The sequence below is a fragment of the Chelonia mydas genome, chromosome 2 (genome assembly GCF_015237465.2).
Source record: "Chelonia mydas isolate rCheMyd1 chromosome 2, rCheMyd1.pri.v2, whole genome shotgun sequence".
Lineage (NCBI taxonomy): Eukaryota > Metazoa > Chordata > Testudines > Cheloniidae > Chelonia > Chelonia mydas.
In genome coordinates, this window is record NC_057850.1 from 253,674,915 (window position 1) to 253,700,371 (window position 25,457).

The window sequence follows — 25,457 nt, forward strand, 5'->3', positions numbered from 1 at the left end:
AAACAGATGAATGCAATAGCCCAGAAAGGCTATGAAACTTTCATTATATTAGTCTGCTGGCAAAATAATCCAGAGACTAGTAGTCACACGAGAGGACTAACTGCTCCTTATCTCACACCAACGCAGCTTTTTTACTTTCTTTACAACTGCAATTTAACAGCCAATATCACTCTACGTTTTGAGTTTTCCAGACTTTGGCTAGTTTGTGCCACAGGTTTTATAGTATTTACATGTGGCTTTTCTTTTCTGTAACTCAGCTTTGACGATCACATTGCAAAGCCTGGATGTGACTTACATTTATGCCACCTCCACCGCCCAAAAGCTTTGAAGAAATGTCACACAGGTGTGGAGGAAACTCAGAGGAAGTCTCCCTGATAGATCACCCCTGGCGTTGGTGGAAACTATTGAAGCAGCTGAGTGCTGGTATTCTGAACTAGCAGAAATCTCAGATTAAGTGGGGAAAGGAGCATTTTTAGAAATGGGAACAAAATTCCCTCATGGAGCTGCTGTTATAGTTAATACCTTTTGCTAGGTTTACCTGAAGTGTGAGCAGTCCCATCTCCTCCTCTAGCTCTTTAATCTTGGCTTCTCGTTCAGCCACCATCTGTTGGAGCTGCCCTATGAGACTGCTCTGTTTCTGAGCCTCGCTGTTCAAATGCTGGCCTAGACTCTGCTGGGACTCCTTGTTCTTCTCATCCTGCAGGCTCAGGTGCTTTAAGATCTCATGCATTTGTTTCTGCTCGTTCTGGTGAAGCAGAAATGACACGTGGTATGTTCTTTTTTGTATATAGTGAACATTAAACATGCATAAAATGCTATGTCCCGTCTAAATCTATTCCCATGTAAGACACATTTTGGTATCAGTAGTGCAATACGTGGCCAGAATCCATATTTTGTAGTACTAACATACCATGCCAAACTCATCCCTGGTGTAAGTCCATTAAAGTGAATAATGTTACTTAAGGGATAAATTTGGTCCACCATGTTCTAAGCTCCTACTCTAATAGTGCTTTGGGACCAGCTTGCCTGTCAAGTACTTTCAGCATCTGTCCACTGCAAGGATTTCACATTTTGCATAATGCAGAGCAACATGCTGCAGAGCGAGATAATTCAGTACTCAGAGGTCTCGATCTTGTAAAGCCCTGCACAGTGCATGGAAGAGTGTGCATGGCTGATGTGCAAGTGTGAATGGAGCCTGCACATGTAGGTGCAAGTAAGGTTAAGTGTTTGGCAGAGTTCTACACAATGAGTGATAATAATGCATACTCCTTCATGATCATACTAAAAAGGGGTGGGGCCTGGGCAAAGAATGTACAGTCACTCCTCGCTTAACATTGTAGTTATGTTCCTGAAAAATGCTACTTTAAGTGAAACGATGTTAAGCGAATCCAATTTCCCCATAGGAATTAATGTAAATGGGGGGGGGTTAGGTTCCAGGGAAATTTTTTTCGCCAGACAAAAGACTATATTACATATATATATATACACATATACTTTTTAAACAAATGATTTAATACTGTACACAGCAATGATTATGAAGCTTGGTTGAGGTGGTGAAGTCAGAGGGTGGAAGAGGGTGGGATATTTCCCAGGTAATGCCTTTCTGCTAAATGATGAACTAGCACTCGGCTGAGCCCTCAAGGGTTAACACGTTGTTAATGTAGCCTCACACTCTGCAAGGCAGCACGAATGGAGGGAGGGGAGACAGCATGGCAGAGAAAGACAAACACACATCATGTGTGAGAGAGAGATGCGCATTGCCCCTTTAAGTACGCTGATCCAACTCTCAGTACACTGCCTTTTTAAGTAGATCAGCAAGTTGAGACAGCAGCTGCTGCCAAGAAGCTTCCTCCTTCCTGAGCACTGTCCTGTCCCCCTGCTCTGTGGAGATGGGGTAAAGGATGGGTGGGGAGGGGGATACATGATTTTGGTAGTTAAATATTCATGGTAAATAGGCCCAACGGCCTGTGATGGGATATTAGATGGGGTGGGATCTGAGTTACCAGGAAAGAATTTTCTGTAGTATCTGGCTGGTGAATCTTGCCCATATGCTCAGGGTTTAGCTGATCGCCATATTTGGGGTCGGGAAGGAATTTTCCTCCAGGGCAGATTGGAAGAGGCCCTGGAGGTTTTTCGCCTTCCTCTGTAGCATGGGGCATGGGTCAATTGCTGGAGGATTCTCTGCTCCTGGAAGTCTTTAAACCACAATTTGAGGACTTCAATAGCTCAGACATAGGTGAGAGGTTTTTCGCAGGAGTCGTGGGTGAAATTCTGTGGCCTGCGTTGTGCAGGAGGTCAGACTAGATGATCATAATGGTCCCTTCTGACCTAAATATCTATGAATTTATTAGCACCCCTCTTCCCTTGCCCTTGCACAGCGAGCAGGAGGCTCCCGGAGCAGCTCCAAGGCAGAGGGCAGGAGCAGCACACGGCAGTGGGGGGAGGGACAGCTGAACTGCCTGACAATTGATAGCCTGCAGGGCGGCTGCCGCACAGGGAACGTAGGGGAGCTGATGGTGGGCTGCCGGCCCACCCGGGTTCCAAGCCCCCACCAGCCAGCTCCAATGGGTTGCTCTTCCTGCAAGCAGTGGACAAACCAGGTGGCTGCCAAACAACATTATAAGGGAGCATAATGCAACTTTAAAAGAGCATATTCTCTAATTGATCAGCAACATAACAATGAAACAACATTAACTGGGACGACGTTAAGTGAGGAGTTACTGTATTATTGTTATCCCTATTTTGCAGGTTGAAAAACTGACACACAGAGCTGGGACTCTCTAGATTCCATTCCCACTGTGTGACCCTGGAGAAAAACTTTCAGTGTCCTCTGATTCGGACTGCCAGCCTAGGCCTTTATTTCAGAGGTCCTGAGCACTTACAACTCCAACTGAAAGTCAGTGGGAATTGTAGGTGGCTCAGCACCTCTGTGAATCAGGCTATGTGTGTCTCCAGTTGGGCAACAAAGAATTGAAGCGCCCAAAATTAGTAAGCATTCCTGACAAATGTTGATGAAATGCCCAGGATCACACAGTGAGTCAACAGCAGAGCTGGGAATAGAATCTAAAGAGTCTTGATTCCCAGTCCCTTTTTCTACCTACTAGACAATCCTGTCTCCACCTTTTATGACAATTCTGCTGGACATTTCTTATGAAACATGCAGCCCATAGCCACCTCCAAATGTGTCACCCTTTCCTTTGTGCCAATTCTAAATCTTTACCAGTGTCTGAAGACAATTCAATATAAAATGCAGAAGTTTTGGATCATTCTTAAACCTAGGATTGCGCCATGGATTTTACAGGCCTCTAACTATCCTAAGTGTATGTTTTGGTCACTGTGTTGTAGTATGTCTTCACTATCGCTAATTATAGCTAGAGCACTAATTCCGGAATGCCAGGGTGGGATTGCAGTAGTCAGACTGTACCAGTAAGGCATCTATGAGCTCATCGTCGTGCTTTCCTTTCTCCAGCAGCGTTAAGATTTGTCCTTTCAGAGCTTTCACCTCATTGGACAGCACTTTGTTCCTGGCTTTTGAAGCATCCAGTTTTTTTTTCACATCCTCATGATCTTTCTGGAGAGCGTTATGTTCCCCACTGAGTTTCTGCAATTATGTAAACAAATAATGTGAAATGACAGAAGAGATCAATCATATCATAGTCTACATGCATCTTCTCACTTAAGGGAGCACAGGGAAGCAGACACAGTCCTTCAGAATCCAGAGCTGTGCACTGGCTTGGCAGTCGAAAAGTGACTCACCTCTGTGTAAATAGACATATAGATATATTGTTATTGCATGTTTCACTCATCACTTGCTCACTGGCACTGTTTGGATTTAAGCAGATTCAGTTTTTGCAATGAAGCAAATTATAATTTTGTATCAAAACCTGAAGCATTGTGTTCCTGATCAGCCATTTGCCCCGTAATTGAAGTGACTACACTGTTGATTAACATCCTCCTCTGAAGAATAAAGAGCATCAAAATATAAATACATACAATTATATATTACAAACACACTGGCGACACTGAGCCAGATTCCAATCTCAGTAAGACCAGTGGAAATCTGGAGGAACCCCAGACTGGTAAACTGGGCGCAAGCAAACACTATGTGTTTTAACAGAGCTAAATGTAAATGTATACCTCTGGGAACAAAGGAAGTAGGCCATGCTTACAGGATGGGGGATCTATCCTGTGAAACAGTGACTCTGAAAAACATAGGGGTCATGGTGGATAATCAGCTGAACATGAGCTCCCAGTGTCACACTGTGGCCAAAAGAGCTAATGCCATCTGGGGATGCATAAACAGGGGAATCTCAAGTAGGAGTAGAGAGGTTATTTTACCTCTATATTTGGCAGTGGTGCAACCGCTTCTGAAATACCATGTCCAGTTCTAGTGGCCACAATTCAAGAAGATAATTGATAAATTGGAAAGGATTCAGATAAGAGCCACAAGAATGATTAAAGGATTAGAAAACATGCCTTATAGTGACAGACTCAAAGAGCTCAATCTAGTTAGCTCAACAAAGAGAAGGCTAAGGATTGACTTAATTACAGTCTATAAGTACCTACATGGGGAACAAATATTTAATAATGGGCTCTTCAATCTAGGAGAGAAAGGTGTAACATGATCCAAATGGCTGGAAGTTGAAGCTAGACAAATTCAGACTGGAAATAAGGTGTAAATTTTTAATGTTGAGAGCAATTAACCATTGGAACAATTTATCAAGGGCCGTAATGGATTCTCCATCACTTACAATTTTTACAATTTTAGACAGGATGCTTTTCTTTAAGATCTGCTCTAGGAATTCTTTTGGGGAAGTTCTCTGGCCTGTGTTATACAGGAGGCCAAACTAGACGACCACAGTCATCCCTTCTGGCTTTAGAACTATGAAGTTCCACTCTGAGCAACTATTGTGAATGGTGCCTGAGACAGGAAGACAACAATGGAGTTATTCCAGATTTACAATGGGGTAAGAGCAGAATCTGGCTCATGGGGTATGTAATTGTGGGCAGCAGAATGCCAATTTTATCCTCATTGTCAAGAGTGAGAGGCATATGTACACCTAGGTGCTCAGTTACGCCAGCTGCAAGGCTGAACTGTGGTGGGGAGGGGAGAAGGAGGTTCTCAGCCTCAGTGGTGGTAGCTGGAGGCATTCTAACAACTGGTGGTGGGGAGAGTCTACAGAGAAGTGCACTTGCTGAACCTTTGTACTGTATGTAGCCCATGCCTCTCTGCACATCTTGCTGCCATGGCCCTATGCATCCCCCACACCCGTTGGGGCCACTAGAGCATTCAACAGTGCTAGCCACTTCTCCAACCCCTGGGCACTGAGACCCTACTTATATTTAGCCCCGGGTGGGTGTGACAGTGCCCTATCCCTTCTCTAGTGCAAAAGGGAGGCAGAGTTCTTACATATTACGTATTATATGCAAATCTATCACAACTCCCCGTGCCTTACCTGCAAGGCTTCTTTCTTTTCTTTTTCCAAGCTGCGAATCCGTAACAGGTTTTTCTCTTGGGCTGACAGCTTCTGTGGATCTGTAAGGGCCAGCATTTCCTCATCAACATTATTCACTGATGCTCTGCTCTTGCTCTGACCCAACTGATTCTCCAGCTCTCGAACCTAGGGGAGAATGTGAAAGTACACTCAGGACCTAATTCCGGCTTTGGCTGTGTATGCATTGTTTCTATTGATGTCAAAGATGCCAAAGGTTGGATCTGGTCCAGAGTGGAGAGTCATGTCATATAGTTATTGACATTACAAATCACAGTTAGCTGGCACAGCAGCAGGGCCCACTCTTTCAAATTCCCGTTCATAGATGTCTACACCAGGCAGGTGGGCACAACTAGACACAGGAAGGTATGTCTGCAGGAGGGAAGACCCATTTTGGCCACAGAAAAGCTGGAATTTACAGTTTTAGCCAATGAAAGTGAAAAGTCCCTGTTCAGCTGCATGCACATAACTGCAGTGGAGTGACAGCACACAAGAAAACAACCAGAGAGAAGCCTTATGTCCTGTGTCAGCAGCTTGTCTCCATTTCCCAAGTGGCAGTAAGGTGGATGAAGCCCCTCAGAAATAATGGAGAGTTAAAGATGTCACGAGAAGGTTCACTGCTCAGCATCTTGGACCAGGATCCTCATTGTAAGTGCAGGATTCCCAACACCAATGGAGCTGGAGTTTGAAATAGTTTAATTAATAAAAAGAAAAGGAGTACTTGTGGCACCATAGAGACTAACCAATTTTGCAGTTGATAGATTTCCACTCCATATGGCTAAATGCAGTGCCTTGCATAAGGACAGGTTTCAGAGTAACAGCCACAAGTACTCCTTTTCTTTTTGCGAATACAGACTAACACGGCTGTTACTCTGAAACCAGTTTAATTAATGTAACACAAAATTTCCTAGGGTGGGTGTGTTTAAAAAAAACAACCAAAAACTCAAACCCCAGATTTCAATATATTGTAGAGCTGTTTATTTTAATGCCTGTTTATCTGAGCACTAAATGACTGGCCATTTATTTGCATTAAATAATTTCTGTATACTTGGCCACATGCTGCAAGTAAGTGATGCTCCTGCAACTGCTACAAATTAAGAATTAAATAAATTAGGGACTAGCAGTCTTTCTTCTTCATTCACTCCCTTACTCAGTCACAACAATATAGCCAATGGTTATGGACAGTGCTCCAGCACCTGTCTTACACAGCACTAGATGCTGCAAGACTTTTTAAAAGGCAGAAATCAAACTTTTAAAAAAATGTATTTTCTAAACAAACCAACCTTCTCCAACCCCCCAAAATACAAGTCAAGTTTTCACATCGCTTTGCTTTAAGGCGTGATTTTACCAATATGATCATAACATCATGCCATGCTTGTAACACTATCATGAAAACTTACCAGCCAAATACAAAATTTAGAATCACGAAATGTAAGGTAGGAAGAGACTTTGAGAGGTCATCAAGTCCAGCTGCCTGCACCGAGGCACGACCTAACCTGTTCTTAACATCTCCAATGATGTGGAGAAAAATTGATTGCCTTCCTCTTTATAACAACCTTTAACATGGCTGAAGACTGTTATCAGGTCTCCCTTCAGTCTTCTTTTCTCAAAACTAAACATCCCCAGTTTTTTTTTAACCTTTCCTCATAGGTCAAGTTTTCTAAACCGTTGATCATTGTTGTTGCTCTCCTCTGGACTCTCTACAATTTGTCCATTTCTTCCTTAAATGTGGCAACTAGAACTGGACACAGTACTACAGCTGAGGCATCACTAGTGCTGAGTGGACCAGGACAATTACCTCACCTGTTACTCTAGAATGATATTAGCCTTCTTTTTGTGACTGCACTACTTGCCTAGCATTGATTGTGACTTATTGATAACAAGACAGCTAGTGATATTTTACTTGCTCATCAGAAGAAAAAAAAAATACTCACCACAGGTGAACGAACAGGTGGGATTTTGCAGGACTGCACTATACAATATGTCCATGTTCAAAATGTCATAATTTCAACAAACATGGAGGCCCAGTATGTGTTTGCAAGTTTGCACTCAGCTCTAAACACCAAAAAGATAACTTTACATATAGATTAAGAAAAAGACCCAGAGTAGTAACTTACCTTGCCTTGCAGAACAAGTATTTGCTGAGCCCGTCCACGCCAACTGCCAGAGATGGTCGAGAGATTTTGAATGTTCACATCTTCACCAACTTCACTTGCTAAAAGCTGTGAATAAGCCATGAATATTAACAAAGAGACTGGGCTATTTGTGTGTGTGTGTGTGTGTGTATAAATGTGGCCCTTCTCCTAGCAAACACAAAATACTGAATTTATATACATAGTTATTGTATCCCTTTGGTGCCTGTAACTCATATTCAGCCCATATGAAGCAAGCTCTGTCAGATCAATACTACAACAGAGAACTGTTTGTGACCAGATTTTGGCTAATATTAATGGCTTCACTGGGAACCAAAGTACCAACAAATTCTTGCTGAAATGGGTATTTAAATACAATTCAATATTTAAAGGTTGGATATTCTTCTTTCTTTAGAAAGGAACCACTCAATAAAATGTCTGAACTGTCCTTACAGTGAAAGGTGAATCAATACTATATATAATGTGGAGGGGGCGTTCAAATTGTACTACATGGCCACCAGTATTAACAGATAAAAATCCCTTTAGTAACCATTGTTAACAAGGAAGTATCATGTGGGAAGAGTGCAGAATAATGCACTAAGGGGCCACAGTGAATCAGGAAAGAATAAATTGCTCTGAAGCCCCAGTTCAGCAACTATAAGCATGGATTTAAATCCCATTGACTTGAATAAGATTTAACCCTATGCTTAAAGCTAAGTATGTGATTAAATGCTTTGCTGAATAGAGATGCGCTTAGGCACATGCTTAGCGTTAATCACAAGTTTAACTGTTTTGTTAAATCAGGGCACAAATGTCGTACAAGATTCAGAACTGTACTATCAATAGAAATATTGGAAAGTGATGGTGGCATTGGCAGATCAGGAATTACATGTAGCTCAGTGTTCTCCACTTTAGAATCCAACCAGTGTTATCACCCCTCTTGTGCCTTCCTTCCTGGTGCATCAAGGAGACTAATCAAAACGAAGAGAAAACAAAGCACCATTCTTGATTTAACAAACAAACGGTCTCCCTTACAGAAACCAGGCCCAGATCACTATATACATTACAAGATGTGGACTAGTACCTTTTGCATCATCTTTAGTTCCTGTTTTGTGGTTTGGAGCTGATTGCGATACTCCATTGCTTTAAAGTTGGCTGCAGTTAATTTTTCTTGCAAAGCTTTCAACTCTGGACTTTCAGGCTTTGAGAGAAGGAAAATGTGTTTGATAAGGATGGAATCCACTATAGAAAACAGAACTGACTACCAGAAAGGACAATACGTGACCAAGAGGAAAGCTCAGACGTGTCTCAGAATGGGTTGATACAGAATAGCAATGTACATATACATTCTGAGAGATATAGTGACCTTTCAGCAAAGGAGGTCTCAGTCTACAAATAGCTCCTGATCAAACCCATCTGTCTTGAGGAGACAGAGGGACACCCTTCATCACAGACTGAGTGCAATATCTCCACTGGACTCCAAGTCCTAATCAGCCCGTTCGCCTTGCCTGTGTAGCAGCGGATTGTGCTTCCTCTAATAATAATGATACTCTGTGCATCTTGTGAATCCTCAAAAGTGCTTCTGCAAACAATAATGAATTAACCCTCAACATTGACGTGAAACAAGTAACTGTTATTATACCCCTTTTACAGATGGGGAAACTGAGCGTTCAGTGGTTTGCCCTGGATCCCACAGTCAGTCTGTGGCAGAGCCCAGAATACAGCCTAGATCTCCCTGACTCCAAGTCCTGTGTTTTAGCTTCTGGGTCATCCTGCCTCTCCAATGCCTCTTCTACCATCCTTCCACTAGGCTCCCAAGCTGTGGAATAACCCCTTAACTGAGCTGTGTTATTGAAAGAAAATAAAAACAAACCACAATGCAACTCTGACAGAACTTGGCAGGGACCTCTTAAAAATTAACAATTATTGTTTCTTTTATCTATGGAAATAATTATCAATTCTCCTGTAACCTCCTCTCCCCCCCCAATTACGATGGTATGTGGTAGATCATGGTTTGCTTGGTGAGCTCTGAAGCTGACATGTACTATAACCCTTGTTTAATTGGAGGCCCTGTAAAGATGCAGCAGGGAGAGAGGAAAGATCAGTTGACCAGGTCACAAAACTTTTTCTTTTCCAACACTATAACCACCCACTCAAACTCACTCACTGAGTTTGAACATACAGCAATTAGGACAGATTATAACACCAGTGGCAAGGATAGATGATTTCATCATGATGAAAGAGACTGTACAACAGAAAGGAACAAATTATTAGTTGTCATTTTGAATTTTTCTATAAAAAACATAGCTCATGAAAGCTTATGCTCAAATAAATTTGTTAGTCTCTAAGGTGCCACAAGTACTCCTTTTCTTAATTCATACCGAGTTTCCTTCGATCGTTCTCAACATCGATTGCTTGATTCCTGAGTCATTGCCACCAAGAGACTGGATTTTTCCGAGGGCTGTTTGTAGCTGAAACACATGCACACATTACAGAATGCATACAGTGACCAGAGCATAACTCCAAGGAAGATTACGCTGAAGAATATCAGTGACTTCAAAAGCCTGTGTAGCTTTTAATTACTCCAGCAAAAATGTCTTCATCTTCCACTAAACTTTCCAGGTAGCCACATAAACACACATTTCAAAAACACATAATTAAATCTTCCCTGAGAGAATCTGTGCTATTTTACTAAAAGAGAGAAGCGCAACCAGTTGCTGACTTGCAATTGTGGGATCAGTCGTCAAATGTGGGCACCGAGGGATGCTCACATTCAGGAGTTAGGTACATAAAGCAGGTATCTATGTACTTAAATGCAGATCAAGTCTAATAGAGATCAATGCATGGGATCAGAACATCCTATTATGATGCTGTATGCATAAACATACAGCTAAGGGTAGCATAAAATCCCTCCTTTACCTGTAAGGGGTTAAGAAGCTCAAATAAACTGGTTGGCACCTGACCAAAAAGACCAATGAAGGAAGAAGATCCTTTCAAATCTGTGGGGGGAGGTTATTTGTTTGTGTTTTCTTTGTTGTTCTCTCCGGGACAGAGGGAGACCAGGGCAGAAAAAAACAACCCCCTCCTAAAACCCTACTTAAAATAAGCATCTAGATTACAAAAATTGTAAGTAAAGCAAGGAAATGCATTAGATTATCTTTTGTTTTAGCTTGTGAATTTTCCCTAAGCTAAGAGGGAGGTTTATTCCTGTTTTTTTGTAACTTTAAAGTTTTGCCTAGAGCGGAATCCTCTGTGTTTTAAATGTTATTACTCTGTAAAATTACCTTTCATCCTGATTTTACAGAGGTGCTTCTTTTACTTTTTTCTTTATAATAAAGTTCTGTTTTTAAGAATCTGATTGGTTTTTAGTGTCCTAAAAACGCAAGAGTCTGGTCTGTGCTCACCTGGTTTACCTATTTAGTTGGTATATGATTCTCAAGCCTCCCCAGGAAACGGGGTGAAGGAGTTTGGGGGGATATTTTGGGGAAACAGGAACTCCAAGTGATCCTTTTCCTGAATCTTTGTCTAGCTCATTTGGTGGTGGCAGCAGTACCCATCCAAGGACAAGGAAGGATTTGTGCCTTGGGGAAGTTTTTAACCTAAGCTGGTAGAAATAAGCTTAGGGGGTTTTTCAGGCGGGTCCCCACATCTGTACCCCAGAGTTCAGAGTGGGGAGGGAACCCTGACAGATGCTCACGTCTAAAATCGGTTTGCTCAATAAAATGTAGACTTTTGAATTCCAATTCACCCATTTTATATGAAAAACATGCAAAATTGAATAAAAGAAATTATTTTACTTAACCCTATGACTCCATAGGTATTTTAAAGGGGAAAAATCCTACTGTGTAATACCCCATGACTGAGCTTCAGGAAAGTTAGGGCTCCTTTTGGATTAGCTGGGACAGCTCTACAGGTCTGTGGCCTCATTCTCCAAGGTGCGGAGAAATAATTCCTACCAAAAAAGAGCCATCCCAGAAGGCATAACTAGAAGATTGCTGTGATTACCCTTTGGACAAGCACCTGCATTTTCAGTACAAATTACTATTTCTAACTGGCATTTCATAAATCTCTGGCTCATTATACCTCATTCCCATCCTTCCAGAAAGGATGGAAACTGCTAAAAGAATGAACCCATCTGTCCTTCCAAGGGCAGGGATGAAAAGAACCCATGGCAAGAACTGATGCTGTAACAAGCCGACCAGTAGCAACAAGAATCAAAACCAGTTTCTCAAGCTGACATTGCCCTCAGAAAGCTACTGGCCTGATTTCGAAGCTCTACCATGACAACAGAAGAGACCGTACTTCTTTTTCAAGCTCTTTGACTTTGTTATTCAGCTGTTTCACTTTGGCTTTTTCACTCTCTGTCTCAGCAGTTAGCTCACGATTCTTTTTGGACAGTTCAACGATTTTAGTAGCTGCAACATCCCCTGCTAAACCAGACATCCCTGAAGAAAAAAAAGAGAAATACATAAAATGAAGGAAAAATCTTAGCTGCAGGATCCAGATTAACTAATGTTTTTCTTCTCTACCAAGAGCATACTGTATTTTTATGACCAAACCTCCTTCATTTAGATCTGTACTAAGCACAACTGCATGGTTAAAGAGAGAGTGCATAGCAACGGAGAGAGAGAGGCATTCATGATCCGACTTATGCCACTCAGCCCTCAGTTAGTGCTCACCCAATATCTTATCATGGTGCTGGAGGCACTATGTTCCTGGAGGTACCGTCTTTGGCATGAGACATAAAGCAGAGGCCCTTTCCACTTGTGGTCATGAATGCCTTGTCCATGCTAAGCTATAACCCACATTTTGACAAATGCCAGCAAGAATGCAGCTGCTCTAGGAGTAGCAATGGCGTAAGCACTAGTATAGACAAGGCTCAGCTAGTTTGCTCACGGTATTGTGAGAGCCTGTTTTGAATAGGTTTTTGCGACATGGTGGTGAAAATACCAATGCCCGGTTTGCACTGGCAGCTTAGCACTGGAGCAGCTGCTGAACCAAAGGTACCAGTTTTGCTCGATCCCTTCACTTTTCTAAAGGGTTAGAGTCCTGGCTACATGCCAAATGGGTAATTACACTGTTCCTATTAAAAAACCCCTTGTACTTTCACATGGGTTCTTAATAGTTCCACAATGTTACTGTACACTGTCAAACAGATGCTACATTCTCCCCGAGTTATAGATAAAGTAATCTTTGCATACCATTCAGACGGTCATGTAATTTAAGTGATGAAAAGGTACTATGTACAAGTACAATAATAATTAAAAACATGTACAAGAATATCTCTATCTCTACAATAATACACAGGAAGTAAAAACCCTGAGCAGTAACTCTTCCGCAGGTATATGAAGATTTTGCTGGGCTACTGCCATTAGCTGCCAAACCCCCATAGTTCTGCTGATCCGTCCCCTCCGCGTTTCAAGCTTTGTGATGACCTGTTTGCCAATGTCTGTAAGGATCCTCGGTATCTCATACCACATGAATTCTGATGCAATGTATGGAACCCAATTAATTCTAAATCTCTTACGAAAATGTTATGCCTCATACAACTCAATTTACTTAAAATGGATTACACAGAGTGTGGGTCAGGGGAGAATGTGACCCCATATGTGTTACTATTGAAAATCCTTGCAAAGAAACTAATTCATCTGTTATTGAAAAATGTGTCTGCATCATTCTTGCTCTTTTGATCTGGTGTAATACTTCCTCCCGTCTCCGGGAACTATTACTCCTCCTCCTCCTCTTCATAATAATTAACAATTAGTGATAATTATTATAATAAAAACAAATAAATAGCATTTTCATGCAAGAGGCTTAAAGTGCTTTATACCTCTGAGAGATGGGGGATGATCATTATCTCCATATTACAGATATGGAAAATTGAGATACAGAGGCCAGATTTTTAAAGGCATTTAGGTACCTAATTCCCATTTAAATCAATGGGTGTTAGGCACTTAAATACCTTAAAAATCTGGCCCAGAGTGACTTGCCCAAGGCTACCCTGTGTGTCAGCTGCAGGAGCAGAAACAGAATTCAGGAGTCCTGGCTCCCAGTTTCTAGCTCTAACCATTAGACATACTGTCTTTTGGTTATTAAATATAAGATGCAAGGAATAAGAAAGCATGAACATATAAGGTATGCGTCATTCAGTCGTGCTTATTGCAGTTATTCTCCTTTCCTGTTTTGGTCATCGCAGCTACTCTGGGCAACAATGACGCCTGGTGGAAGAAGCTAGGACTGCATGTCTAAATTGTTAAACACCCAGTACCATTTAAGTTTTGTGCAGTTTTAATCATAGCTCTCCACCTTCCCAGGGCCCCAAGTGTGTGTGATACAAGCATTTAAACAGGGCAGAGTTGCAAAATGAGGAATGCAAAACAAAATAACAGAGGAGGAATTTAAGAGTCTGTGGCATTTGTTTCTTCAACATGAATAAAGTTTCTAAAATTTGACTTCCAGGATTCATCATTTCTGATGTCAGTAATAAACAGCTAACAGATCTGTGTGGAACTGAGGTTCGTTTATGTCTCAGGTGAGTTATGTGCCTCCTGTAAGATACAATAAATAAAGAATAATATTTTGCCTTTTTAGAGCACCTTTCATCTAAGAATCTCAAAGCTCTTTTACAAACAGACATTAATTCTTAGGTTTCAGAGTAGCAGCCGTGTTAGTCTGTATCCGCAAAAAGAAAAGAAGGACTTGTGGCATCTTAGAGACTAACAAATTTATTTGAGCATAAGCTTTCGTGAGCTACAGCTCACTTCATCGGACGCATTCAGTGGAAAATACAGTGGGGAGATTTATGATTCTTAGAATATCCTTCCCTCTGACATAGGAAATATCATTACCCCCATTTTACAGATGAGGACACAAAGGTTGAATGACTTGTTTAAGACCACATAGTGCGTCAGTGGCAAATCCAGCACTAAAACCCAGAGGTCCAGGTGCCCATTCCTCTGGACAACACCCACAACTCCCATCTCAGGTAAGAGATCTGAATTTACTGCATCCTTAGCTGGAGTTTATTAAGGGGAAAAATGGCAACCGGAGCATGTAATTACAATATGACTGAAAGAGGAGCATTTAGCAAGCCCAAACTTTTCTTTAGAAAAAGAGATAAAAGCATTAATAGAAATGGTGAGACTTTAACAGGAGAAGAACTAGACACTTTGAGTGATGATGCTAAAAGCACCTGAGTGGTTTCACTAATGGTGATATAGTTGCTTTACATCTTTGGAGAAGGTCTAACTCCTCCTCTACAAGCACATGAGAATGAAATTCAAGAGTATCATAATAATGATTCAATGCCAGTGACACCAAAGACAAAGTTTAGGAGCACAACCTCTAATCCCCACCAGCAATTCCACTATGTCTCACTGTACCTGGAACAGGCCCACATAAGTTTCCTGTGACAAGAGGCCTGCTGTAGCCAACATGAAGGCCTGTGGTAGCTGAAGGAAGATGCTTTTGGTAGCCAAAAGGAGAGGCCCACAGTAGTCAGTGAAAAAAGGCCCAAGGCAGCACACTGAAGAGGCCTGTGGAGGCGACAGTGAAAGGCCACTGGCAGCTAGTGGAAGAGGCCCAAAATGGCCCTAAAAGGATTCAGCCAGGGGAAAAGAACAATACACATGCAGCACAAAGAGCGTTTTTTCCTCACATGAATAAAAGCACAGAGTGCTGCAGAGATGCTCCTCATCAGCCGTGACTACACACACGCTGCTTTTTGATCTGCTTTCTCCTCATTTTAAAGATGTTCTGGCCTGAAGTTACTGGGCTCGCTCTCCCTGGCTGCCATTTCAGTTGCAGGAATCAGCCAGAGAGTGGAAGAAAAGTGACGTGCAGCCTAAATTTGATACCACCATTCCCCAATAATTTCTGATATTCAGGAAGAAGAAAAGCCTCTAAGCACTCTCACATGATTGTTGGGAAACCCTAAAATATAATAGCAATCAGAAGAAAGAGGGTCCCTTGTAACACACCTCTGTGATATAGCTGGGAGTTAGGGACAGCTCCAAATCCTCTCAGGCAATTAGTCTCTTTTAAAAAGGCCTAACTAATTCAGCAGACCCAGAGCCCTCAGTTTCCCTCACTCTCTCATACAGCATCAGTGCAGGGGAATTACTAAGCCCTAACACCGCAGGGCATGATTTTCAAAAGGCTGAGAACCTGCAACTCCAAATGAAATCAGTGGAAGATGTGAATGCTGAAAATCCATAGTCACTCCTGCAGGCTGGGTAGTGCTACGTGGAAGGGATGAAGGTGCAGAGTATTGGGAGCAGTACCATGTAGGAAGTGAAGAGATGACATATGAAATCATTGTTATGAACTAAACTATTACCACAGTCCTGTTACCAGCTATTGTTATGAGCATCAAGCAAAAACGAGTTCCTACAAGATGGCCTGTCTTGCTGCAGTAGTGAGTCTATACATCTGTTCCGTTTACCTTTCAGGGCTAATCTCTCCTCCTCTATTTTCTTTCGAAGCTGCCGGATTTCAAAATCTCTCTCCTTCACCAGTTTGTACAGCCTGCCATTTTCATCTACAACCTCTCGAAGCTGATCCTGAAGCTGCTCGTTTTCATCCTCAAGCAACCTAGAAAACAAATCAGCAATTATGGCAGATACCAGCTTCAAATATATGCTCAGAATAATAAAATTAATAATAAGTTTGATTACACATAAAACCATACCTAATGAGCTACGTTCACTAGGGGTAAGTAAATTAAGTTTTGAGAGTCAATAAATTCAGTTAACTTCAGTGCATCTGGTCTTTGTCTGGGACAAGGAGTGGAAATACCACAAGAAAGTTAGCTCTGGTAGGACTCCTGACTAAGTTATTGAGTTAACTTTGTCCTATAACTGCAGAGATGTTAACAGGCCACTCTACCTAGAGTGGTCCCTTACAATATTATGCTAAACAATCTGCTCCACCTGTTGCATTTACTGTGACGCTGGGAGTTCCTTTCCCACACCTGAAGAAGATCTCTGTATGGCTTGAAAGCTTGTCTCTCTCACCAACAGAAGTTGGTCCAATAAAGATATTACCCTAACCACCTTGTCTCTCTAATATCCTGGGACTGACATGGCTCCAACTACACTGCATACAATGGAACTTAAGATCTTAGGTACTTAGATGGCTCCCATCCCCCCAGTACCTGAGCACCTCTCAATCTTTAATATAGTTATCCTCACAGCACCCCTATGAGGAAGGGCAGTGCTATTATCCCTATTTAACCAATAGCCACAGAGAATCTAAGTGACTTCCCAAAATCACACAAGATGTTGGCAGAAGAGTAGGAATTGAACAAGGGTCTCCCAGAGCCCAGACTAGTGCACTAGCCACTGGACCATCCTTCCTTGCCTTTCTTAAAGGGTCCCCATAAATGTCAGTTTCTGAATGGAGACCAAATCATGCCTGTGCAAAAAAAGAGGCGTTTTCTCTGCCCAAATCAATTTCTGGTTTTAGGTACATATTCCCTGTATAAATATAATTAGCAGAACCAATTTAAGGAAAGCTTCAAAACACTCATAATTAAGTGGTATATTCCTGGTGTAAACCCCCAGATTAAAGGGAATTCAAAGCCTTCTGCAATATTCAAAAAGAAGAAGAGCAAACAATGCCGCAATCCACTCAGAGAGGTGAAAAAATACGTCATTCCCAGGTTTCTATCCAATACCATAGAGACTCATACAGTAAAACAGTACCGTTTTTTGCTGGACATAAACTTGTGCACAAATACATTTTTAAACAGCTATGAAGTTAATCAGGAATAAAGTTGCAAAATCTAACCCTCCATTTCCAACTTTCCACATAGGTTTTCTTCAGAGCCGTTTTCCAAAATTTGACCAAAATTAGTTTTGCCAGAGGAGGATTAAACTCCTAACAACATATAAAGAAAAAGAAAAGGAGGACTTGTGGCACCTTAGAGACTAACAAATTTATTTGAACATAAGCTTTCGTGAGCTACAGCTCACTTCATCGGATGCATTCAGTGGAAAATACAGTGGGGAGTTTTATATACATCGAGAACATGAATGGGTGTTACCATACACACTGTAAGGAGAGTGATCACTTAAAGTGAGATATTACCAGCAGGAGAGCGGGCGGGGGGTGGGTGGGGAACCTTTTGTGGTGATAATCAAGGTGGGCCATTTCCAGCAGTTGACAAGAACGTCTAAGGAACGGTGGGGTGATGACACCTTCATCATCTGGACCCATGGAAAAGAAACCCTTGAGGAATTCCACCATGATTTCAACAATTTCCATCCCACCATCAACCTAAGTCTGGACCAATCCACACAAGAGATCCACTTCCTGGACACTGCGGTGCTAATAAGCGATTGTCACATAAACACCACCCTGTACCGGAAACCTACTGACCGCTATTCCTGCCTACATGCCTCCAGCTTTCATCCAGACCACACCACACGATCCATAGTCTACAGCCAAGCTCTACGATACAACCTCATTTGCTCCAACCCCTCAGACAGAGACAAACACCTACAAGATCTCTATCAAGCATTCTTACAACTACAATACCCACCTGCTGAAGTGAAGAAACAGATTGACAGAGCCAGAAGGGTACCCAGAAGTCACCTACTACAGGACAGGCCCAACAAAGAAAATAACAGAACGCCACTAGCCATCACCTTCAGCCCCCAACTAAAACCTCTCCAACGCATCATCAAGGATCTACAACCTATCCTGAAGGACGACCCATCACTCTCACAGATCTTGGGAGACAGGCCAGTCCTTGCTTACAGACAGCCCCCCAACCTGAAGCAAATACTCACCAGCAACCACATACCACACAACAGAACCACTAACCCAGGAACCTATCCTTGCAACAAAGCCCGTTGCCAACTGTGTCCACATATCTATTCAGGGGACACCATCATAGGGCCTAATCACATCAGCCACACTATCAGAGGCTCGTTCATCTGCACATCCACCAATGTGATATATGCCATCATGTTTCAGCAATGCCCCTCTGCCATGTACATTGGTCAAACTGGACAGTCTCTACGTAAAAGAATAAATGGACACAAATCAGACGTCAAGAATTATAACATTCAAAAACCAGCTGGAGAACACTTCAATCTCTTTGGTCACTCGATTACAGACCTAAAAGTTGCAATTCTTCAACAAAAAAACTTCAAAAACAGACTGATGAATTGGAATTAGTTTGCAAACTGGATACAATTAACTTAGGCTTGAATAGAGACTGGGATTGGATGGGTCATTACACAAAGTAAAACTATTTTCCCATGTTTATTCCACCCGCCACCGTTCCTCAGACGTTCTTGTCAACTGCTGGAAATGGCCCACCTTGATTAACACTACAAAAGGTCCCCCCCCACCCCACTCTCCTGCTGGTAACAGCTCACCTTAAGTGATCACTCTCCTTACAGTGTGTATGGTAACACCCACTGTTTCATGTTCTCTATGTATATAAATCTCCCCACTGCATTTTCTACTGAATGCATCCGATGAAGTGAGCTGTAGTTCACGAAAGCTTATGCTCAAATAAATTTGTTAATCTCTAAGGTGCCACAAGTCCTCCTGTTCTTTTTGCGAATACACACTAACACGGCTGCTACTCTGAAACCTGCATATAAACAGACTTTCCTCTGAGAAACATCTCCATCGTATCATATCGCTTTATTAGTTAGATTTGAGAATAAACTAAAGCAAAAAGGAGGGAGTAGGTCACAGTGGAGTAGAGATGACCTGTGGAGAGCTAATGAAAAGCATCAGTGAGGCCCTGGGCCTTGGCATGAGTTGGCACCTGGTCTACAAGCATTACAGACAGCATTTCCCTCCCTCACTGGGGTGTTATGAGGATAAATATATTGAAGATTATGAGGTACTCAAATACTACAGTGATGAAGACCTGATAGCCCTACAGATAGATTGCCAATCCGTGATGTCAGTAGTGATTTTACATATTAACGTCAGTGGGAGTTTGTAGGACGAGGTGCTAAGTATAGTTCTGTATCCTGTCTAACAATGTGAACTGTACCTTTACCTTTTGCTGATCTCTTCATTTGATAGTTGTCCATCTACTTTAAACAGATTTAAATCATCCTGGACTCCAAAAGTCTCCTTTGGGTTGTTGCTGCTGCCTTTCTGAATGCGCTGCTTTTCTTTCTTTTTCTCCATAAGATTTTGTAGCCTCCTCTGCTGTTGCTCCTGTAAAGCCTTAAACTGGATTTTTAAATTTTCATTCAGTCCTTTGTCAGACTCCATGGTTTGCTAAAAACAAAACAAGAAAAAAATCAGAGCAGAAGATTACAGAATGAGAACCTTTTCAAAACTAGCCTCCCATCTAACTGGCTTCTTTGTGTCCTTTCCCACTCTCTCCTCTGCTCTGTCATAGATGCCACAAACCAATCTTCCCCTCTGGTAGCGGTTTACAAACCAGACCACAGGTAGCCTTCCCCCATACTTGAAGTTTAAAAAACAATGAATTAAATAATCATTTTAAAAGACAATCCAAACAAAAACCACAGTACTAACAAGATATATGCTATACTTTACTGATTAATAGGAACATAGGAATTGCCAGACTGGATCAGACCTGTGGTCTTTCTAGTCCAATCTCCGGTCTCTCACAGTTGCCAGTACCAGATGCTTCAAGAGGAAGGTGAAAGAAACCTCACATTAGGCAGATGTGGGATAATCTTGTTGCATGTTAGGTTTCCTCCTAATTCCCAAAAGGTGGAGATTTGCTTAACGCCTGCAGCGTGTGGGTTAGTATCGCTTCCAAAATCTTTTAGCATGAACTATTATAACTCTGGATATTCCTGTTATCCATATAAATGTCCAATCCCTTTTTGAACCTTGCTAAATTTTGGCCTCAGTGATCACTGCCTTCTGCTGCATTCCACCGCCCACCCTGTGTTTGACATGAATCTAGAATGTAAGTTCCCTGGGCAAGGAGAGTGTCTTCAAGTATTTACAATGCTTTTGGTACAACATACATAAAAGATAATAACTTTTAAAGTCATGGCCTCCAAAAAGTAATTTATACAAATATATTTATCTTAGAGGAGTAGTTCTCAAAGCTGGTCTGCCGCTTGTTCAGGGAAAGCCCCTGGCGCGCGGGACCGGTTTGTTTACCTGCCGCGTCCGCAGGTTCGGCCAATTGCGGCTCCCACTGGCCGTGGTTCACCGCTCCAGGCCAATGGGGGCTGCGGGAAGCGACATGGGCCAAGGGATGTGCTGGCCACAGCTTTCAGCAGCCCCCATTGGCCTGGAGGGGTGAACCGCGGCCAGTGGAAGCCGCGATCGGCCGAACTTGTGGACGCGGCTGGTAAACAAACCGGTCCGGCGCGCCAGTGGCTTTCCCTGAACAAGCGGCCGACCGGCTTTGAGAACCGCTGTCTTAGAGAATATTCCATTTTTCTTGAATGAAGCCTTTAGTACTGGTTTACTGAAGAATTAACCAGAAGTAACGATTAAGGGATTTGGTAATTAGAAAACCTTCCACTCCAAGGTCAGTGGTTTGTGTGAATTAAATGAGTTTGGTGGCCTCAGTCCAGTGCCCTCACCCATCCCCTTTTTCGGCAGTATCAGCAGGGCTATGAACTGAATCAGGCCATGGAGACTGAACTGCCTTCTCTTACCCCATTAAAGTAGAGCTCACCAGACCCAAACGTGATTGTGGCTCCATTGTGCTAGGTGCTGTACAAATTGTTCGGTCTATAATAATCTCACTCAAGTTCCTAACAAATGTCATTCCTTGCAACCTGTAACAATTTGGGGAATCTGTTTATGTACAACTTATGAATTCCGGTTGATGTTGTGAAGTTATTGTTATATCATGGAATACACCTCTGTGTGAATGTGGAACCCACCATTTGCTGATAGGGGCTGTAGCTCATACCCACCAGAGCAGGGACAATGCAGAGTCATTAACCTTCATGCCTGTGCTCTTACTGCACAATGGGTATGCTAAGAAGGCTGCCTGAGCAGAGAAGCAGGAGCAGAAAATCCTCAGCAGAAGAACAAAGAAACAAGGTGTAGGTAAGACATATAAACTTGAGACACACACACAGGAGAGAGGAAAAGACAGGAAGAATGCTTTCATAATGGGGTTCCAGTTTAACTGCAAGACCAGCAAAGGATCAGAAAAAAATTAGCTGACTTATTCAGCTCTATGTTTCTGGAGAGAAACCATGAGGTGGAGGGAAGGATTTCAAACTTCCCAGAGTGCTCTGCTTAAGCCCAAAGAGCTCTCCAGAGGGGTACGAAACTGAGGCAGGAAAACATACACCTGTGTTCATTATTTTGAAAAGATCTTTATGTTGCTTGTGCTAAGTAAAGAACGATGTTTAAGAATCCTGTGCAGAGTCTGGGTGTCTGTTGGTGTTCACTGTCACGGGCCGCTGAAGAGGTAAAATGTAAACCAGAAGGTTCACACCTTCAGTGGAATTCTGGGGAACACAGAAGTGCTGCTGAGAAGGCTTGGGGGAGACAGCACTAGTTTCAGGACTCAGGCAATTGGGCTGCAGGGTCCCCACTGCCAAGAGGGGTGTCAGATGTGAGATCTACAACAGGAGTGCATGTCTAGAGACCCAAAGTCAGAAACAGTACCTAAACTCTGTCCAGCTCCAGCAAGCTAAAGGCACATGGGATTCAGTGTTTGGATCCCTTCACGACAAACGGCTGAGTGTCCAGCAGTGGGAGCATGACCAGAACTGTGATACAACCCCCTGACAGTCAGCTATTGTGCATCCTTCTTGACAAAAAGGTTGATGATTTCACAAGCATGTAGAACAAAGTACACTTTCCCTCCAGACAGTCTGATCAAAATAGGATTGAGACACTAAATAGGGCAGTGTGGGGAAGGCTGTACTGCTGTTGTCTGTGGGTAGCAGATTTAAATCTCCAGGACGGTCTACCAATGCTAGACATGTTCCAAGAGTGTTCTTTAAAAGAAAAAATAATTCAGACACGTTCTTAAAAAAAAACAACAACCCCAAGGTAAGAAAACATCTACAGTGATGAAAAAATATTTCATATATTATACATACATATATTATATATGCGAGCATATAAACACACATCTGAATACATGAATGGCAACCATTCTTCTCGAAAGACGATGGTGTAAGTGCCAATGTCTGTAGTTCAGTTACTGTGTGTCATGTTGCATCATTGCAAGCAGCTAAAGAGTCCAGTACATATATAATGTAAATCTCCACAGACATATGCAGGGGTTCAGGGGGCAAACGCACGGAGGTACAGCAATTATTTGTGGCCATATTGCATTACACAGGCATCCTACATTACAATTCAGCATCGGTGTCCTAGCTGAGCACCCCCCGCCCTCAACCCAGGTGTATAGGCTGAAGCCAGCTCCTGCCACTGCGAAGGCACTGGCTGGGGACACCCCCAGCGCACAAGACAGTGCCAACCCTTCCCCGCAGGGGCAGAGAGAGAAGTCCTCGCCCCATGGGCACAGAGAGGAGTACTCCCCCTCCCCCACCACAGAGGCCTGGCCTGGAGCCACCCCTCCCCCCAGGGGCACAGAGAGAAGTCCTCACCCCCCCCCATAGGCATGGGGGGAGTACCCCCCCTACCCCAGAGGCCTGGCCTGGAGCCACCCATCCCCCCAGGGGCACAGAGAGAAGTCCTTGCCCCCCCATAGGCATAGGGGGGAGTACCTCCCCGCCCCAGAGGCCTGACCTGGAGCCACTCTTCCCCCCAGGGCTACAAAGAGAAGTCCTGCCCCCCCCCAGGGGCACAGGGACGAGAGCCCCCCTCCTGCCCCGGAGGCCTGGCCTGGAACCCCCCTCCCTATACCCCAGAGGCCTGGCCTGGAGCCACCCCTCCCCCTAGGGCCAGAAAGAGAGTCGTCCCCCCCCATGGGCACACGGAGGAGAGACCCCCCCCCGGGGCATGGCCTGGACTCAGCTCCACCCGAAGCCCAGGGGCCCCCTGCCAGCCCCAGCTCGGGGTCGCTGGTCCCGCGGCGCCCCGCACCCACCTCCCGGGCTGCGACTCCCCTGGAGCTCCCGCGATCCGCGTCCCCTCAGCCCCCGCCCCGCCCGGGGGGCCGGGCAGCGCCACCAGCCCAAGCCGAGAGCCCGCTCGCCGAGCCCTCCCCCCCCGGAGGAGGACGCGGGGCGGTTGCCTCAGCAACCATCCCCGCGGAGACGGGGCGGCCGGAAAGCAGAGGAGGGCGGCTCGGAGTGTTACGACATCCGGGGCTTTTCCTGAAGCCACGCCGCTTGGGTGGGAGCCGGCGGGGGCGGGGCCGCCGTGCACGTGCCTTGTGCGCAGTGGGCGCGGGGCCGGCTGGCGGCGCCGCGTGCCCTGGACGCCTGCTCCCTCTCTGTGCACAGCGGTGCCGGCCAGTTCCATCTCCCGCTTCCTGCGTCACTTGCTCAATCCCTTGGGCTTTCGTGTGAGACCCGATTGCAGTGAAGTTCCCCTGAATCGCTCGGGGAAGAGAGCTCCCTGTGGTCTGGTACCAAGATTAATAGGGGCCAAGATCGAAGCAGGTGTCAGAGGGGTAGCAGTGCCAGTCTGTATCAGCGAAAACAAGGAGAGAGGCCTTGTGGCACTTTAGAGACGGACACATTTTTTGGGGCATAAGCTTTTGTGGGCTAAAACCCACTTCATCGGAGGCATGGAGTGAACATACAGTAGGGAGCTATGAACACCTTACACGGCATAGGAAAAGATGGGAGTTGCCTTAGAGCTTCCACTGAAACAACAAGAAAAGGAGGACTAGTGGCACCTTGGAGACTAACCAGTTTATTTGAGCATAAGCTTTCGTGAGCTACAGCTCCTCGTGAGCTACAGCTCCGATGAAGTGAGCTGTAGCTCACGAAAGCTTATGCTCAAATAAATTGGTTAGTCTCTAAGGTGCCACAAGTCCTCCTTTTCTTTTTGGGAATACAGACTAACACGGCTGCTACTCTGAAACCTGTCACTGAAACAACAGTATCACCCACATTAATTTAGGCACTGACTGTAATTACGTACCAAAACGTTTCACTTCAAGTTCAGGTTTAGTTTTCAAAAAGTAATCTAAAGAGTTATGTCATACGCCCATCACTTCATTAACCTGTGCTGCTTCATCGACTGAACTCTCTGTTTCTATTAAACTTGTACCTTTCCTTTCCATAAGGTGTTTTAATTTTAAATCAAGGGGCGAGATAGACGCATGAAAAGTTGGTGAACTCTGCATAGCTAGATCCTGATGGGACTAGAAAGAATAACTGGTTGTTGAATACAGGGACTGGAGAAAGTGCTACATACCCTGTAAGGACATGTTGGGGTGGAACAAAACAAAAGCTTGGGTTTGTGACTGGATGCTCCAATCACCCATGATTAGATTTTTGGTAGTTAGTAACTACATGATACTGTCCCTGTCCACCACAGGCCACTTTCTCTGTTGGTGCCTTCCACTTGGTCAGTCAGACCGAGCAAGCTGCTGATCTATTCTGTTGTTGGTATGCATACTCCATTCCACACAAAACTGCTTCTATCTCAAACACATCACGCATGCTGCAAATGAACTGACATCCTTTTTCAGAGCAACAGACCATCCACAGGATTTTCCAAGTTTGAGTTTCTGGATGGAAAACCACCAGGGAGGGTACATTGAGATGCTCTCAGTAGATGTCATCTTCAAGGTGACCTATTGAATGGACATCCCCCCGATTCCAAATTGACATTCCTGTTCCAAACAATCCTGTTACAGATCCAAATTCCCAAGGTATCAAGGCCATGTTTTTGCATATGGGTGTGCAATGTGTTCTGATGCATCCGATGAAGTGAGCTGTAGCTCACGAAAGCTTATGCTCAAATAAATTTG

General features: G+C 43.7%; 1 protein-coding gene across 8 annotated transcripts in view; it reads right to left on the bottom strand.

Annotated features, from left to right (window-relative positions):
• Positions 1–23,830, bottom strand: part of CCDC13 (coiled-coil domain containing 13) — a 37,393-nt gene extending 13,563 nt beyond the window's left edge. Inside the window, exons 1-12 of one of the 8 annotated variants that reach the window (XR_006289159.1) lie at positions 22,694–23,037; positions 21,484–21,621; positions 20,205–20,257; positions 19,653–19,879; positions 16,068–16,216; positions 11,927–12,069; positions 10,006–10,095; positions 8,709–8,825; positions 7,610–7,714; positions 5,457–5,621; positions 3,425–3,601; positions 539–745 (exon numbers count right to left, since the gene is read on the bottom strand). Coding sequence is in view for 7 of the 8 variants with exons in the window: in XM_043541666.1 (XP_043397601.1) it covers positions 539–745; positions 3,425–3,601; positions 5,457–5,621; positions 7,610–7,714; positions 8,709–8,825; positions 10,006–10,095; positions 11,927–12,069; positions 16,068–16,216; positions 19,653–19,879; positions 20,205–20,257; positions 21,484–21,541 (1,491 nt within the window). In the remaining variant the exon portion in view is untranslated. Of the gene's footprint in view, positions 1–538; positions 746–3,424; positions 3,602–5,456; positions 5,622–7,609; positions 7,715–8,708; positions 8,826–10,005; positions 10,096–11,926; positions 12,070–16,067; positions 16,217–19,652; positions 19,880–20,204; positions 20,258–21,483; positions 21,648–22,693; positions 23,038–23,618 lie in introns of those variants that run through there. The other 7 variants (XM_043541669.1, XM_043541667.1, XM_043541670.1 and 4 more) reach the window with 7 other exon arrangements.
• Between the last annotated feature and the right edge of the window lie 1,627 nt (positions 23,831–25,457).